At 49.2% G+C, this 18421-nt stretch overlaps 1 protein-coding gene and 1 long non-coding RNA gene across 2 annotated transcripts; one reads left to right on the top strand and one right to left on the bottom strand.

The window, feature by feature from the left end:
- Positions 1-1883: 1883 nt before the first annotated feature.
- LOC129136550 (uncharacterized) lies at positions 1884-7122 on the bottom strand. The gene is made up of 2 exons (XR_008538355.2): positions 6684-7122; positions 1884-5772 (listed from the first exon to the last, which is right to left on the bottom strand). It is a non-coding gene; the product is annotated as an uncharacterized LOC129136550 (long non-coding RNA).
- A 152-nt stretch (positions 7123-7274) lies between these two features.
- CKAP4 (cytoskeleton associated protein 4) lies at positions 7275-17279 on the top strand. The gene is made up of 2 exons (XM_016924097.4): positions 7275-8080; positions 14809-17279. The coding sequence occupies exons 1-2, from the start codon at positions 7592-7594 to the stop codon at positions 16132-16134; spliced, it is 1815 nt and encodes a 604-aa protein (XP_016779586.4). The 5' UTR covers positions 7275-7591; the 3' UTR covers positions 16135-17279.
- Positions 17280-18421: the final 1142 nt, after the last annotated feature.

Genomic DNA, 18421 nt, shown 5'->3' with positions numbered 1-18421 from the left:
AATAAAATTCTCACTCGTGGAATTAGGTTAATGAGAAGTGACAGACATATTCTCTGTCTCTTCTCATTAACCTAATTCCACAAGTGAGAATTTACAATACTACAAGGATTGACATTAATTTTTTTTTGACATACTACATATTTCCATGTAGAATTTGACATACTACAAGGAACTATGTAGTATGTCAAAGTAAAATTAATACTGGAGAGAAAAATAAAGCAGGGAAAGAAGTTTCTAGGGTTGGGCAGTTGTCATTTTTATTTGGGATGGTTAAAGAAGGCTCATCTAGAGGTGACATTTGAATTGAGAAAGGGAAGGGGGCCCCATGTGGATACCTGGTGGGGCAAAGGCCAGGAACAAAATTATAAAGGCCCCCAGGTAGCAACATGCCTGGCATGTGAGGAGCAAAAAGGAGGCTAGTGTGGCTAGATGAAAGCGGGGAGTAACAGTGGATGAGATCAGAGACACGGCAGGGGGCAGAACATGGGGACCAGGTCATTGTAAAAACTCTGGCCTTTACTCTCACTGACTTGGAAAGTCATCAGAGGGTTTTGGAAAGAGGTGTAACATGATCTGACTTATATTCTAATGGAGTCACTCTGGCTTTTGTGCTGAAAACACAAGACAGGGCGACAAGTACTTAAGCAGAGAGGCCAGTCTTTAGCTTATTTCAGTAACACAAGTGTGAGCTGCTGGTGGCTGGAATCAATGGAATAGCTGTGGAGGTCATGAGAAATGGGAGATGCTAGATATATTTTGGAGATAAAGCCCCAGGATTTGCTAATATATTGCACTGAATATGGAACAGGAGTGAGAGAAAGAGACAAGACAAGGATGATTCCTGAGCAGCTGAACAGATGGAACTGGCATGTGCTGGGATGTGGAAGACTGTGAGCAGATGTGGAGGAGAAAATCAATTTTATGCTCATATTGTGCCTGTAAAGTAGGTACTATGGTTATCTTCCATAACAACTGGGACTCACTAAGGTGAAGTATTTTGCTCAAGGTCACGTAAGTGGCAAGAACCAAGATTTGAACTAGCTCTCCCTGATTCTACAGAATATAACCCTAAAAGCCAAGTTCACAGAAACTCTGGTCTTGGCTTCCTTAGACCCGGGTTCCAACCAACCTCTCAGCTGCAAGGGCTTTACCATTGACCATCAAGGGTTATACTGATGGCTCCCACTCAAACTAAACAAGGTCCCTCTTTTCTACAGGAGTGAAACTTGTGCACATGAAGGCTTCCCTTCCTCCAGAGAGAACACTGGAGGCCACTCACCTTCCAGACCACCAAATTTAACATCACTCATGCCAGCTGGAGGAGGCCCCAGATCCCTCTGGCCAGTGAAGTTTTGGTTGGTGAGTGAAATTTGAACTCATTAACTTGAAAATGAATGAGCTTCAGTGACTGTTAAGGCACCTCGGACTGAGCTGTCTGATTTCCATTCCAACTCTGGGTGCGAAGCTTTCTCCATCCTTAGCCACCCAGTGATCACTATTTACCCATTTCAGCACTGGCTGGGCCTGCTAGGATTGTAAGCAGCTAAATGGTGCCTAACAGCACGGGCTCTGGTCAGTCCACCTGGGTTCAAATCCTGGTTCTATCACTTAATAGCTGCAGGAACTAGGACAGGTTTCTTAACTGTTCTATGCTTCTCTTCTGTTTTATCATCTGTAAAACGTGGAGAAGAGTAAGTCCTTCATAGGGTTGCTGTGAAGTTTAAAAGATATAATGGGTGCACCACAATCTCAGAAATCACCACTAAAGAACTTAGTGATAACCAAACACCACCTGTTACCCAAAAACCTATGGAAATAAAAAATAAAAAATATATGCAGAGTGCTTAGTACAATGACCACACATAAGCAAGACCCAACAAAAGTTTGCTATTAATTTTAATATTATTTTATTAGGCTTTTATTTTGTGCCGGGAGCAGTTGCTCATGCCTGTAATGCCAGCACTTTGGAAGGCTGATGCAGGAGGATCACATGAGGCCAGGAGTTCAAGACCAGCCTGGCTAACATGGTGTAACCCCATCTCTATTAAAAATACAAAAAATTGAGCCGGGTGTGGTGGCACAGGCCTGTAATCTCAGCTACTCAGGAGGCTGAGGCAGGAGAATCACTTGAACCCAGAAGGCAGAGGTTGCAGTGAGCTGAGATCGTGCCATTGCACTCCAGCCTGGGTGACAGAGCGAGACCCTGTCTCCAAAAAGAAAACAAAAAACAAAAACCCCAAAAAGACTTTATTTTGTGCTCATTGTAGTGGTCATGATTCTTGTCGAGACTTCACTGCTTTGTGTATAGCACCAAACTGTGCCCCACAGAAAGGGATACAAGTAAATAATTGTTTAGCACCCTGTAGTTTACAAAATATTTTCATGGGCATTATCAACTGATACCACCTGAGGATATGGATGTGTTAGCCAGAATTTAAAGGAGGGTGTAGCGTCAGCTCATATCATACAGTCAATTTAATGAAGTGGCATCAAAATGTAAAACCATTTTATGTTCACAATATGAACAGTAGGCCTTCCTTATCCCGTCCCCCATGCCATCTCTGGGTCTTACCCATCCCTCAAGTTCACATCAGAAGGGCAGGGATGCTACTGAGCACTTATCTTAGGACTGCAAAAACAAGTAGAAATGTGTTTATGCATTCATTTATTGATTGCAACAGAGCAAGACCATCCCTACCATCACCATTGTCATCATCACCATCACCATTTCTATCATAATCACCACCATCCTCCTCCTCCTCCTCATCATATCCAGTGTAAGCTGGAGTGTAGTGGCGTGATCTCGGCTTACTGCAACCTCCGCCTCCCGGATTCAAGCGATTCTCCTGCTTCTGCCTCCCGAGTAGCTGGAATTACAGGTGTGTGCCACCACACCCAGCTAATGTTTTGTATTTTTAGTAGAGGCGGGGTTTCTCCATGTTGGCCAGGCTGATCTCGAACTCCTGACCTCAGGTGATCCACCTCTCTCAGCGTCCCGAAGTGCTGGAATTACAGGTGTGAGCCACTGTGCTGGGTCTATTTTTAAAGTAGTATCAAAATGTGCCCACATGAAAATGTCACATACTCATTCCTCAACCAAGAGGTGCCCCAGCTGGGCCCTTCCTCTTCTGCATGGACTTACAATATCTGGAGGTAGGCAGCTCCTGAGGATGTGCACCCCTGAGGCTGGGAAAGGTGGTCCTAGCTCTCCAGAGTCAAACTATAAAGAATGGCCCCCATCCCTAACACATACTCAATTTGCAGGGCATCCAGGCTCATGCCTTGGCCACTGGGGGCCTTGCCAACCTGGAACAGACAAGAGGCAATCAACATTAACAGAGGCTTTCTATTTAGGCATTCTAACCAACATGCAAAAAGCCAAGAGGGCTGCAGGCTTACAAAGCTTGACCTTATAATTTATGGTGCATGTGGTACGAGGGAGTTCTGAGGCATTTCTACACAAGCTGGATGAAAGGATGAGATGTCTCCAGCTCCCCCTCTTCTCCGCCCACGTTCCTGACCATCCAACACACTTTAGCAAGGAAAAGGGATAGAGGAAACAAGACCAGGAGGAAAAGCAGAAGAGAAACTCCTCTAGATTCATGCTGTGCTCAGAAACTGGGGTAGGAGAATGGAAGTCTCCAGGAAGAGCTGTTGATCCCTTCCTGCTCTGGAAGACGCACTTCTATGACTGCCCACCAGCCTCCTCCTCTGGGTGTAACCGAACACCATGGTGGAGCCACACTTCAGAGAAACACACTGCTTGCTTTTAACGTTAAACACATCCTAGCCTGTGGTTTGTGAGCCACATATGGTCCTGGGAGCCCCAAGAAATAATGATGAAAGAAAATCGTTGAAATCTGGACACAGAAGCTCTGTGAAGCTATACTTTCCCTCAGTGACTCTGCAAATTGTATTAGCTGTCCAATATTCACTGAGCATTGCCATATGCCCAGTATCATATGGTGTCTCTTGTCTAATCCGCATAACAGCAAGGTTGTTCTTTTTTTTGGGTGGAGTGCAATGGTGAACAGGGCTCACTGCAGCCTTGACTTTCCAGGCCCAAGTGATCCTCTCACCTCAGCTCCCCAAGTAGCTGGGACTACAGTCACACTCCACCATGCCTGGATAATTTTTTTTTGTATTTTTTGTAGGGACAGGGTTTTGCCTTGTTGCCCAGGCTTGTTTTGAACTCTTGGGCTCAAGCAATCCATCTGCCTCGGCCTCCCCAAGTACTGGGATTATAGGTGTGAGCCACCACACCTGGCCTAGTGAGGTAGCAATTACTCCTGTCTTATAGCTGAAGATACTGAGGTTCAGAGAGGTCACACTCCAAAGTCAGTCATGGAGCTGAATTTGAACCCAAGTCAGTCTATTCTATAGCCTGTGTCTTAACTATTGTATGTACTATCTCCCAGAGGAAAAGAATGAGAGGGAAATGCTGAAAATATTAACAGTCCCATCGTCCTACTCTCTATTCATTCATTCAGTGCTCAGTAGAGGTAAAAATTGAGAAACCGTCCATTCTCATATCTGGCCTACAGTCTGCTTTTTTTTTTTTTTTTTTTTCCTGAGACAGGGTCTTGCTCTGTTGCCCAGGCTGGAGTACAGTGGTGCCATCATAGCTCACTATAACCTTGAACTCCCAGGCTCAAGCGATCCTCCTGTCTCAGCCTCCTGAGTGCCACCACATCCAGCTAAATTTTTTTTGGTGGAGTCAGGGTCTTGCTCTTATCTAGGCTGGTCTTGAACTCCTGGCCTCAAGTGATCTTCCTGCCTTGGCCTCCCATAGCGTTGGGATTACAGGTGTGAGGCACTGTACTTGGCCTGGATCAATTTTTAAAAATTTAAATATCATTTAATTATTTTTGATAAGGACCAGATGACTATTTCTCTAAGAAACAGATTAATAATAAGACAGGTCCTTAAAGATGCACCTTACAGAAAGGGTGACCCTGAAATCTAGAGGAGTTTAGGGATACTTCTCAAGGTCACACACTTTGGTAGCACTAAAGGAGTAGGGCTCTTGCTTTCAAGGCCAGATCTTGGCAGCAAGCTGCTTTACCAGTTATCACTGCCTCTGCCCCTAACATGGAGAACTGCTTGAAGGGGGATAACCTCTTTTTGCGCGCTAGAGATTTTAACAACACAACCCGAACTCAGCTGAATAGTTTTTAAACAAGGTTCCTGTGATGAGTGTCTTCTGATTTCTTCTGCTGTCTCCCCGCGCCACAGGTCAGAGACCTGTGCCCTGTTGAACCTGGAGGCTCCTACAATAGCTCCTGGTATTTAGCTGAAGTAGGGTGTTCCTCTCTGTCTGGGGCAGATGGTTGTATTTCTAGTCCAGAACCTGCTATAATTTACTCTGTCCTCCCACACTAATAGCGATTCTTCTATCTGCCAGCTTGGCTTCTATAGCCTTCTGCAATCTGGACCCGCTCCACCCAGTTCATCTCTTTCTTCTCTACATGTAGAACACACCCTCATGGCCAACAGGTGTCCTGGGCTCACCCCATTTCCGCCACAGAAATATCCTCCCTGCTCTCCTCATATGCAAATCATTCTTCAAGGCACTGCTCAAGGTCTTTCTGCCCCCAAAGCCTGCCCATGTACAGGCCAATGGTTTGCTTTCCAAATCTCTTTACATTTATGTTCCCAATTTACCTAAGTTAGCCCTCAACAGGTTTCTGTATATATCTCCAAGCGTAGTGCAGGCTCCTTGAGGGCAGGCATACAAGTGTTCATTCATTCACTAGAGGCTTTTAGCAACACCTTATAAAGCGAGAAAGAAAGAGAAATATAAACTATGGTTTCTTCCAGTCCTCAGGGAGGGGAGACATACCTGGCACACAGTGGGCCCTCAACAAAGGTTTGCTATATTGAACTAACATATATGCCTCTCGTTGCAATTACTTGCTAAGTCCCATGAGAGGTATCAAATGGTGTTATAGAGAAAGCATCATCAAAGAGGTGGCATTTGAACCCTATAGGCTTTAAGGGCAGGGCATGGTTTTGTCTTTGTTTACAGAACTGGGAGGAGGTTACAGACAGAAGAAACAGCATTCCTACTACACACAGTGCCAGGTGCACACAGTGCCAGGCACACCTCACTCACCAGGAACTGGGGAAAGCAGTGGAATTGAGTGAGTTCTGTCCCTGCCCTGGCACCAATTAGACTGAGTGAGTGGGCAAGTTGCTTAACTTCCCTGGGCCCCCGTTTCCTTCCCATTCTGAAGTGATTAAGCTGCACAGACTTCAGAAAGAAGCAGACTGAGTGAGGTTCGAATGATGACTATATGTGACCTTGAGCCAATCCGAAGCCGGCTCGCTCAGTCTCAATTTCCTTCCTATAAAATGGGTAAAATAATTTCTACCTCACAGGGCTTTTGTGAGATTTCGAGAACATATGTGAGTCGCTAAGCACACAGCCTGGCAATACTAGATTTCCTTTTACAAAAGTAGGGGTGACAACCCTGATCTGCCTCTTTCTGTGTGGCTGCTGCTGCCTCCGCAGCACCCATCCCAGAGGCTGTCAGGAGTAGGGGCCGTGGACAAACTTCATGACCCCGAAAGAGAAAACAGAGCTGAAGGGGCTTCGGGGGGAAAAAGTAAAGAGCTGGCCACAGCAGGCTAACTTGGCTAACGGGGACACTTGGTGAATGCGTCCCCTTGAACAGACTTACCGCAGTCGAGAATCTTTGCTAACTCGCATCAACCATGCCTCCCAAGCTGGCTGGATTTTGGACAGCCTTTTGTGTCTCCGCCTTCAAACCCAAGGCAAAGGACAAGGCCCAACCCCATGGCGGGCTGGGAGAGTGAAAGCAGGGGGATTCCCCCAATTCCCAGCGGAAAGGAAGGGCGATCTCTTCCCACCCGCTGACTCCCACTCCCGGGGCCAGGGCTCCTTGGGCGCCCCCCTTCATTTCTCTCCTCTCCGCACAGGTCGGGAAGGGCGGGGGTCGCGCTTGGCCCGCGGCGCAGGTTCACTCCGGCTTTCGTCCCTCCTACCCCGCCTGGCCGCCCATCCCCGACCCCCGTCGACCCTGCTCGGCCGCCCCGGCTGGGGTCGATCTGGCCCTCCGCCCCCAGCCTGCGTGGAACCCGCCGGGCCGCCAGCCCCACCTCGGCCGCGTCCCCTCCCCTCCGCTCCGCTCTTCTCCCCTCCCCTCGCGGCCACCTCGGTGCCCACCGCGGCCTCCGCAGACCCCGCCGGGACCCCGCCCCGCGCCCAGCCACCCCCGCGCCGGCTTCCCGGCCCCCGTAGACCCCGCCCGGCCCTCCCTCTCCGGGGTCGTGGCGGCGGGGAGGAGGGGCCGCCGGGCCGGCGTGCGTGGCAAGCTCTCCCGGCTCGGCTCGCTCGGCCTCCCTTACCGGGAGGCGGGGTCGGCGCCGCGGCGGCGGAGGCAGGCCCCCTCCTCCCGCCTCCTCGGCCCGGCCTCCTTCCCCGGTCGCGCGTCCTCTCGCCGCTCCGACGCCAGCAGCGCCCGCGTGCCGCTCGCCCAGTCCCGGGGGAGCCCCTGCAAGTTTCCCGGGCCGCGCGCCGCGCTCGCTCGCCTCCCAGCCCGCGGCCCGAGCCGCCGCCGCGCCCGCCATGCCCTCGGCCAAACAAAGGGGCTCCAAGGGCGGCCACGGCGCCGCGAGCCCCTCGGAGAAGGGTGCCCACCCGTCGGGCGGCGCGGATGACGTGGCGAAGAAGCCGCCGCCGGCGCCGCAGCAGCCGCCGCCGCCCGCGCCGCACCCGCAGCAGCACCCGCAGCAGCACCCGCAGAACCAGGCGCACGGCAAGGGCGGCCACCGCGGCGGCGGCGGCGGCGGCGGCGGCAAGTCCTCCTCCTCCTCCTCCTCCTCCGCCTCCGCCGCCGCCGCCGCCGCCGCCGCCTCGTCCTCGGCGTCCTGCTCGCGCAGGCTCGGCAGGGCGCTCAACTTTCTCTTCTACCTCGCCCTGGTGGCGGCGGCCGCTTTCTCGGGCTGGTGCGTCCACCACGTCCTGGAGGAGGTCCAGCAGGTCCGGCGCAGCCACCAGGACTTCTCCCGGCAGAGGGAGGAGCTGGGCCAGGGCTTGCAGGGCGTGGAGCAGAAGGTGGGTACCCCCGGCCCCCCAACTGTCCCCATCGACTGCGGCCTCCGGACCCACGGCCGGGCTCCTTCGTGCTTCCCGACCGGCCCCTAGCGCTGCCTGCCCAGGCCCGGAGGCGGGAGCCGGCCGCTGCTCCTTGGCGGGCCCTGGCCTAGACATCCCACTCCATGCGGCCCCCTAGTTCCGAGGCAGTCCCCAGACCCCCTTTGTTAATGGCTGCGGAGGAATCGGCCCCGAGGGATGGGCCGCCGCGAGGATGGCCAGGCCCGCCTGGCAGGGTGGGCCAAGGGCCTGTCACAGGGCATTAGCGGTGACCTGTAAGGAAGCCGGCAGGCTCCGGGGAGCCCATTCTTTCTACATTAGGAACCGCTGAATGGGCAGAGCTGTCTGAAAAGGAGGTTGGAAGGGAAGCCAGCGCATCCCTGGAAGCCTCAGGCAAGGCCCCACCTCAGCTCTGCCTGTGGGAGACATCCGAGCGGGGTTTTTAATAGACCCGGAGCTGGCGTTCTTACTCATTTGCAGGTCCAAATGAAATACCATCTATCTTTAGGTCCCTTGTCCTTGTCCTGTATTGGACCAGCCTGCCCAGGTGGGCCTTTGACGTAGTCCTACTTCAGCTTTTTTGGGTTTTCTTTTGAGAGAGAGTCTGGCTCTGTCGCCCAGGCTGGAGTGCAGTGGTACGATCTCAGCTCACTGCAACCTCTGCCTCCCAGGTTCCAGCGATTCTCCTGCCTCAGCCTCCTGAGTAGCTGGGATTACAGACATGTGCCACCATACCCAGCTAATTTTTTATTAGTAGTAGAGACAAAGTTTCACCGTGTTGGCCAGGCTGGTCTCGAACTTCCGACCTCAAGTGATCCGCCTGCCTCGGCCTCCCAAAGTGCTGGGATTACAGGCGTGAGCCACTGCGCCCGGCCCTACTTCCGCTTTAGGGGAAGAGGAGGGCCAAAAATACTAGATCGTACTGGTGAATAATACTTCTAGCCACATTTATATGGTGTTTAGAATGCTTACTCACTCACATATTATCTAATTCTTATAACTACCCTGGGAGGGAGGACTAACAGTTTTGATTTCATTTCCCAGAGCAGAACATTGAGGTTTAGACAGAGGAATGAGTTGACAAAGTCCCCAGCTGGTGAGTGGCAGACACATGAGAATGTCTAGGCCACTGCCCTGTTCGTTAAGGGTCCACAGGGGTCCATTTCAGGTATGGATGGACCCAACTCTCAAGGCGAAGGTGCTTAGCTTCCACCCTTCTGTGGTTTTTCCATACCAAGTACAGCCCCTTTGATCTTATTCGCCCTCCACTATGTCATTGCTCAATGAAAGTTGGTTGCAAGACTGAAACAAAAAATCCCGCCACTTCTGATCCCGGAGCCACTGCCTCCTTTTCCCAGCATGCTGTCTGTCCTGCCAAGTTGCTCTCTGCTTTTGTTGAGTGTGCAGGACCAGGAATTTCCTCTTAAGACTGGCAGATCATGGCCGGGCGTGGTGGCTCACGCCTGTAATCCCGGCACTGTAGGAGGCCGAGGCGGGCGGATCACCTGAGGTCAGAAGTTTGAGAGCAGCCTGGTCAACATGGTGAAACCCTGTGTCTACTAAAAATACAAAAGTTAGCGGGGTGTGGTGGCACATGCCTGTAGTCCCAGCTACTCAGGAGGTTGAGGCAGGAGAATTGCTTGAACCCGGGAGGTGGAGGTTGCAGTGAGCGGAAATCCTGCCAGTGCACCCCCAGCCTGGGCAACAGAGTGAGACTCCGTCTCAAAAAAAAAAAAAAAAAAAAAAAAAAAGACTGGCCGAGCAACTGGAATGAGTCAGCCTGCTAAACGCTGCAGGCCAAGGGAGGTGACTTTTCTAAGGGAATTAAGTAGGCAGTGCTGCTTTGCCTATCCTGAATGTCAAACCATTCTTAAAAAATAGACATACTGCTGGAGTATAATGACTAGCCTCTGTTTCTTCTCTTTCATCCACCTACTTACTAGTCAATCATAATATTTATTAAAGTCTGACAGTTGCATGGCTCTGTGTAGGCTTTGTGGGAGGGTATGAAGGAGCAAAAGACACGAATCACTTGTGCAGCGCATAAGGAGGTGTCAGTTGAGGGTAACTCCTGTGAAAGTTCAGAAGAGGGAGGGTGTGGAATTTCGCCTGTATCCCGGTGGCCAGGGTAGTGCCAGCCATCTAGCTGGTGATCGATAAATGTTGAGAGAAGGACTGTGATGAACACCGTGGCAGGGGCACTATTTTGAGCATGTTTGAGAGAGAGGAGGTGGCTACCCTGCCAATGGCAGAGTCACATGTAGGAAATTGTGAGAGAGGGTGGGTTGGAAGTTGAGGCCAAAATAGGGAAGGTCTTGAATCCAGGTTAATTCTCTGTGCTTCTCCCTGCCCCTCACTTAGTCCCTTCTTTTTGCTTCTCACCCCTTCTCCATCACAGCTATGTATATAGATCACTTTCTTCTTTGGGGCTCAGTTTTCCCATCCACACAATGAGAAGAGGGCTCCATCCAGACTTTTAAGAATCCTCATGGCTCTAAAATCATTGAAATAGTGACTTCTCTGTTTTTTATTTCATATTTTATATTTTGTAGAGACAGGGTCTCACTCTGTCACCAGGCTGGAGCGTAGTGGTGTGATCATAGCTCACTGCAGCCTTGAGCTCCTGGCCTCAAGTGTTCCTCTTGCCTCAGCCTCACAAGTAGCTGGGACCACAGGCATGCACAAGCACGTCCAGCTATTTATTTATTTTTAAAATTTTTGATAGAGACAGGGTCTTGCTGTGTTGCTCAGGCTGGTCTCAAACTCCTGGGCTCAAGCAGTCCTCCTGCCTTGGCCTCTCAAAGTGCTGGGATTACAGATGTGAGCCACTGCGCCTGGCTGACCACTTTTCTTTTAATTTAGTAGTGTAATCAAACTATAATTTAATGTGTCATATTTATGGTGCACTTATTACGTGCCAGGCACTATGCAAAGCATTTGAAAATGCATCTTCTGCTGACTCTCACAACAACCCCAAGAGGTAAGTACTATTATCAGCCCTCTTTGACAGATGAGAAAAGTGAGAGGCTAAGTAACTGAGCGGTGATATAGCTAGTTAGTGCCTGGGCTACGATCCAAACTGTTGTCTAACTCCTGGAACACTATTAACCACTCCACTATTTAGCCTAGTACATAGTAGGTGCCCAATAAATGTTCCATTGACTTGAGACTCAGAACATGGCCAGAACAGTGTTAGGATTTGCCATAGAATGTGGCCACTCTGTCTGTATCTTTGGGGTGGCCAGTAAATAAATTATTTTGCATTGAGGAACCAGTTGTGTTTGGTCTCTGACAGCCTAAGTTTGAACCCTTTTATAACTCTTGGTTACTTGTTGGGGGGTGGAGTTTGGCTCATAGCAGGGAAGTATACTTACAGTATTCATAATTACTGTTCACTATGGGTCAGCCATGCTATTAAATGCTTTATAGCCATGATTTCTGTTCTCCCAGCCACCCTCTGAGGCAGGTATCATTTAGTAGCACCATTTTGCAGATGGGGCAGCTGAGGACTGGCTGTGTAACTCATTCAAGGTCACACACAGACCATAAGTTGTGTAGCTGGAGTTGGGTGCCCACCTGTCTCTTGTTCTCCAGATGTTCTTGTTATTGGAGAATGGCTCAAATCTTCTGAATGACTGTAGCACAGGCAGAGAGGCAGGCCTGTCCTTACCCAGAGGATTCAGCAGGCACAAGTGGGTCCTGGGCTTCAGAAAGTGTTGGCAGTTCATCTCTAGGCCCTCTGAAGAGCCTGTGTTGCCCTGGCAGATCCAGCGTGATATAAAGCAATGGTAGGAGTAGGCTTAGGCCTGGTAGGGACAGTTTAATGAGAGTAGGACCTATTTGTGGAAGAGTGAGCTCCCTGGTCATATTTCTTTGTTTTCTTGTCTAGATTCTCTGGCTAAGGAGTCAGGGCTTCAGGAGTTGGCAGTCTCTCTTCCAGGTACTCAGGGCACTTTGAAGTCAGTGCCCCTGCCTGAGCATATCACATACTGGTTGAGAGCTCAGGTTCTGAAATCAAGCATTTTGGGATTTTAACGTTTGAGCCTACCACTTACCAGTTTCCTTATTAGTAAAATGGAGATCACTGGGAGATACCAACTCATGAGATTATGATGAGGGTGTAATGAGATGATGTGTCTGAAGTCCTTTGTATAGTTATTGGTCCATCACAAGTGTCTGGTTGAATGTCAACCACTGCTAACACCCAGTCCCCCCACCCTAGGGTGTAACCTTGAGGGCAAGGATCCTAGCCATTATTTCATCTCTGGCATCTTGCCTGTTGCCTACCACTTAGTGGGCATCCCACATTTGTTGGGGGAACAGATATTTCCAATGCATATTGATGATAATGAGTTATTTGCACATAAAGATGCACAACTCATAGTCCCCTCAGTAGGGGAACACCATGTTCTTTTTTATAGTGTTGGGGGTTGGATATAATTTCTGTTCTAGTCTCCTTCCTAACCATTTGTGAAGAGCCAGCGCAGGTCAGGGCTGACAGGGATCAGAGGAGACATGGACCAGCTCATCAGGCTTTGCTTGAATTCCCTCATTCTGTGATTCCATCAAAAAACACTGGATGAAAGCCTGCCATGTTGAAGGTACTGTGCTCACCTGCTCACACCTCTGTTCTGAGTGCTATGCTTAGAACAGGCAGACACTGTGATTTAATAACCTAGTTTCAGAGATGGGCTCTCTCCAGTACCTTCACAGAGTGTCCTTTAAGACTCAGGTTGTATTTGGTTGGGCAGGGAAATTGTCTAGTATTCTGGAGCCCCTGAGAACCTTATTCTAATCTGCCTTAAAACAGACTGATGGAGCTAGACAGCACTTTAGAGACCTATTTGCTATTGGATGAGGAGCCTGGGACTCGGAAAGTGAATGTGACTCTTCATGCTTACAGAGCTGGCTACTGGTGGGGCTGGCACGAGAGCTGAGGGGTGTTGTTCACATCCCACTTCAGTTTATCCTCCTGCCTTTTGGCATGGGCTGAGGATATTTCTAGGAATCTGCAGACTTACCAGGTGCTTCAGAAGAAATGGGAAATAATCACGATGATAATAGCTGCCATGTATTGAGTGTTCACTATGTGCTGGGCACAGTTTAAGTACTTGATATATTATTAATTCACTTAATCCTCATACAGACAATCATATGAGTCTGGTACTGTTTTCCCATCCTTCAGCTGAGGAAACCAAGGTACAGATAGGCTAAATAACTTCCCCAAGATCACACTGCTGGAAAGTGTTAAAGTTATGATTTGAACCTAGGCAGTCTGGCTCCAAAGACCGTGCTGTTTTATTTTTTAACTTTTTATCATGGCAGTGTTCAAGTGTAAACAAAAAAAGAATATAATGAACCCCAGTTTCAAGAATTACTGATGTTTTGCCATTCTTTTTTCATTCCATCGGCACTCCTCCCCTCTGCCACTTTTTTTTTTGGCTGGAGTTAGAAGTCTGACTGTGAACCACTCTCTTGCCCTATGCGTGCCCAGCCTGGTCTCCCTTCTTCTCCAGATGCTGTTGGTGTTGCATGGCCATAGCACAGGCAGAGAGGTTGTCCTGTCCTGAAGCCAGAAAATTTACTAGGCAGAAGTGGGTCCAGGGCTTCAGAAAATGTTGGCAGTTCAGCTTTAGGGCCTCTGAAGAGCCTGTGTTGTCCTGGCAGATCCAGGGGATAGTGAATTAGGAATTAGTTTTAAAATGAATCCCTGGCTGACATTTTTAGTTTACCCAAAGCATTTTAGGATTTATTTCCAACTGATAAGGGTTCCTTTCCTTTCCTTCCCTTTGTACTCCTTTCCCTGTTTGTTTTAACAGAACACAGCATATCATACCTAACAAAGTTTACAGTATTACTCGAATATCATCTGACACCCAGTCCAGAATCACAGTTCTTGATTATTTCAAAAATGGCTTTAAAAATTTTATTTATTTATTTTTTAATTTTTTTGTTGTTTTAGAGACAGAACCTCACTCTGTTGCCCAGGCTCAAGGCACTCCTGGGCTCAAGGCAACCTGTCACCTTAGCTTCCCAAGTAGCTGGGACTACAGGTGGACACCACCAGGCCCAGCTCAAAGATGTCTTTTTAACAGTTGGTTTGTTCAAATCAGGATCTATAGAAGATCCACACATTATATTTGATTGAAAAATTTCCTAAATTTCTTTCAGTCTGTAAGTTTCCTGCTTTTCCTTCTTTTAAAATGCCACTTAGTTGTTGAAGATCCTGGTTCTTTGTCCTGTAGAATTTTCCACATTGTGGGTTTGGCTGATTGCATCCTCATGACATGTCTCTTCTGCATGATGGGGACTTGATAGAGTCAGGTTCTTGTTTTCTGTCTTTTCCCTTTTTTTTTCTTTTTTTTTTTTTTGCAACAAAGCATTAAAGGTGGCACCATGTGCCACCTTTAATGGTTATTAATCCATTTATTTCCAGGTTATTAATCATTGTGCTGTCCAGCCTGATTAGTCAGGCCTGGGTTATAAATCATCCCTGGAGCACTAGGAGGGGACCCTAGGATTGGTCCTTAAAACCATATGGACTATATGTGGAAGGATGTTTCTCCAAAGGAAAATTGTGGTGCCATTCTGGAAAAAAACAGGACCTGGAGGCTGGGCAGACAAAAAAGTTGTATCATGTGAAACTCATCAGCTCTTCTCAGCAATTAACGTCTGGATTTTGATTACAGGTGCAGTCTTTGCAAGCCACATTTGGAACTTTTGAGTCCATCTTGAGAAGCTCCCAACATAAACAAGACCTCACAGAGAAAGCTGTGAAGCAAGGGGAGAGTGAGGTCAGCCGGATCAGCGAAGTGCTGCAGAAACTCCAGAATGAGATTCTCAAAGACCTCTCGGATGGGATCCATGTGGTGAAGGATGCCCGGGAGCGGGACTTCACGTCCCTGGAGAACACGGTGGAGGAGCGGCTGACGGAGCTCACCAAATCCATCAACGACAACATCGCCATCTTCACAGAAGTCCAGAAGAGGAGCCAGAAGGAGATCAATGACATGAAGGCAAAGGTTGCCTCCCTGGAAGAATCTGAGGGGCACAAGCAGGATTTGAAAGCCTTAAAGGAAGCTGTGAAGGAGATACAGACCTCAGCCAAGTCCAGAGAGTGGGACATGGAGGCCCTGAGAAGTACCCTTCAGACTATGGAGTCTGACGTCTACACCGAGGTCCGCGAGCTGGTGAGCCTCAAGCAGGAGCAGCAGGCTTTCAAGGAGGCGGCCGACACGGAGCGGCTCGCCCTGCAGGCCCTCACAGAGAAGCTTCTCAGGTCCGAGGAGTCCGTCTCCCGCCTCCCGGAGGAGATCCGGAGACTGGAGGAAGAGCTCCGCCAGCTGAAGTCCGATTCCCACGGGCCGAAGGAGGACGGAGGCTTCAGACACTCGGAAGCCTTCGAGGCGCTCCAGCAAAAGAGTCAGGGACTGGACTCCAGGCTCCAGCACGTGGAGGATGGGGTGCTCTCCATGCAGGTGGCTTCTGCGCGCCAGACCGAGAGCCTGGAGTCCCTCCTGTCCAAGAGCCAGGAGCACGAGCAGCGCCTGGCCGCCCTGCAGGGGCGCCTGGAAGGCCTCGGGTCCTCAGAGGCAGACCAGGATGGCCTGGCCAGCACGGTGAGGAGCCTGGGCGAAGCCCAGCTGGTGCTCTACGGCGACGTGGAGGAGCTGAAGAGGAGTGTGGGCGAGCTCCCCAGCACCATGGAATCACTCCAGAAGGTGCAGGAGCAGGTGCACACGCTGCTCAGTCAGGACCAAGCCCAGGCCGCCCGTCTGCCTCCTCAGGACTTCCTGGACAGACTTTCTTCTCTAGACAACCTGAAAGCCTCAGTCAGCCAAGTGGAGGCGGACTTGAAAATGCTCAGGACTGCTGTGGACAGTTTGGTTGCATACTCGGTCAAAATAGAAACCAACGAGAACAATCTGGAATCAGCCAAGGGTTTACTAGATGACCTGAGGAATGATCTGGATAGGTTGTTTGTGAAAGTGGAGAAGATTCACGAAAAGGTCTAAATGAATTGCGTGTGCAGGGCGCGGATTTAAAGTCCAATTTCTCATGACCAAAAAATGTGTGGTTTTTTCCCATGTGTCCCCTACCCCCCAATTTCTTGTCCCCTCTTAAAGAGCAGTTGTCACCACCTGAACACCAAGGCATTGTATTTTCATGCCCAATTAACTTATTGACAATGTTTAAGTTCTCTGCTTCTGCATTTGGTTGGTTTCCTGAAGCGCAGCCCATGTGAATAACAGGTGGCTTTTCATGGATGTCTCTAGTCAGAGAAAAATGATAAAGGCTTAAATTGAGGATTAACAGAAGCAGATTAACCTCAGAAATCCTGTCTGGCTGGCAGATTTCAAGTAAAAAAAAAAAAAGGTGGGTTGGGGGCACCCTTTTCTTTCTAGTTGTCTTTAAGGAAAATTAATTTTACTTTTTTTTTTGTACTGGCCGAAATTTTTATGAGATATCTCTCACTTGTCTTCCACTTTGAACCGGTTAAAGCTCATAGCTGTCAGCTCTGAATGAGGAGGGGAGAAGCCCCTGGGTCTTTCTTTGAAAGGAATCCGCTGCTTGAGGGCTGCCTCCCTCATGGTGTGCGTGTCGTTTCTCTTCCTGACGCATCTTGTGATATCAGAGGTAACTATGCAAAGCATCCAGACGGTTCTGAATGTGAAGCACTACACCCAGCAGAGTCCCGGTGCCCTCTGTCCCCGCTGCCGGCCCATGTTCTCTCTCCGGAGGTCACCAAGGAATGCACAGGTTTAGACTACCAGAAAGGGGAGTCCTTGGGTTCTTTCAAAAAATTCGTGAGGAGAGCTGTCTGCAGTGGAATAGGGGGTCTCCCTGGGGAATGCAGGCCAAGTCCTTTTATTTTAACATGATGTCCATGAAGAGGTTTGCTGTCTGGGCAGCCCTGTCGGCAAGGAGCGTGCATACTGCATTTGTGTAATTGTTTGCTGTATCTCCCTTCCCTCTGAGCTGTATTGTTCTTTAATGGCTGTCTTGCCCTTCCAAAAAAAATTGAAAAAAAAAAAAAAAAAAAAAAAAAACCGCGAAAAGTTAAAAAAAAAAAAAAAAGTTTTGTTTAGTTTACTGTGAAATGAACTGTATGGCTTATTTACAGTATTTTTAATTCTTAATAAACACTTGAGCTTTGTTATGACTTTTCCAGAGTGGTTACATTCTGAGAATTTCGTAATTATGATGTGTTTTATTAGCACGTGGTATAAACGATTAGCAAATAGGTAAGTTTACTATTTTAAGGCTGTTTTTTCTTTTAATTCTGAAACCAAGATGACCTCACTCTTGGGCCGGGGACCTCCTTTGATGGACTGTTAGCAAGTGTGTTCAATGATGACTTGTCTCCAGCTCTGTTAGCTTCAAGCACAGGATCTCAACCCTCACTACCTATTAGAATCTTCCTGGGAGCTTTTAAAAAATGCTTGGGCCCTGCCCGCACAGATGCTGATTGAATAGGCATAAAGAGGCTGGCACTGGTTGTTTTTTTTTTTTTTTTTTTTTGAGACAGAGTCTCGCTCTGTCACCCAGGCTGGAGTGCAGTAGCAGGATCTTGGCTCACTGCAAGCTCCGCCTCCCGGGTTCTGGCCATTCTCCTGCCTCGGCCTCCTGGGTAGCTGGGACTACAGGCGCTTGCCACCACGCCCGGCTAATTTTTTGTATTTTTAGTAGTGACAGGGTTTCACCGTATTAGCCAGGATGGTCTCAATCTCCTGACCTCGTGATCTGCCCGCCTCGGCCTCCCAAAGTGCTGGGATTACAGGCGCGAGCCGCCATGCCTGGCCAGCACTGGTATTTTAAAGGCTCCCTCTCTGATTTTAGTGTCCAGTCAGGGTTGAGAACCAGTGTCTCAGACCATCTGAGTGACCTTCAGCCCTAGTGCACACCTGGGCTTGTTTCCTTCCCTGGATTGCCTTCCACCCTCCACCCAATAAAAACCACATGCTGTTTGTTGAGTACCTGTGTGCCAGGTCTTGTGCTCAGCATGCATAATAACCTGTTATTCCTTCTTATAGTCCCCCGAGGTAGGCAGTATCATTTCCCATTTCACAGAGGAACAGCAGGCTGAGAAGCTTCATACAAGATCATTCATTACGAAGTGGCAGGGCTAAGCTTTGGACCTCATCCTTGCTCTAACTGGGACAGCATCCTCTACCGTCCACTGACACCAGTGCAGGTCCATTTGGCCTGTGGAATATCTGTCCTGTTCCAGAGCCCGAGGCTGCAAGAGATTTCTTCTTTCCCACCTAGGGAGTAGAGGGTGGCTAGGACCTGAGGTCCTGT

The sequence above is a fragment of the Pan troglodytes genome, chromosome 10, assembly GCF_028858775.2.
Source record: "Pan troglodytes isolate AG18354 chromosome 10, NHGRI_mPanTro3-v2.0_pri, whole genome shotgun sequence".
Taxonomy (NCBI): domain Eukaryota; kingdom Metazoa; phylum Chordata; class Mammalia; order Primates; family Hominidae; genus Pan; species Pan troglodytes.
The sequence above is the reverse complement of the archived record's forward strand: the minus strand, read 5'-3'. Positions and strand labels throughout refer to the sequence as shown.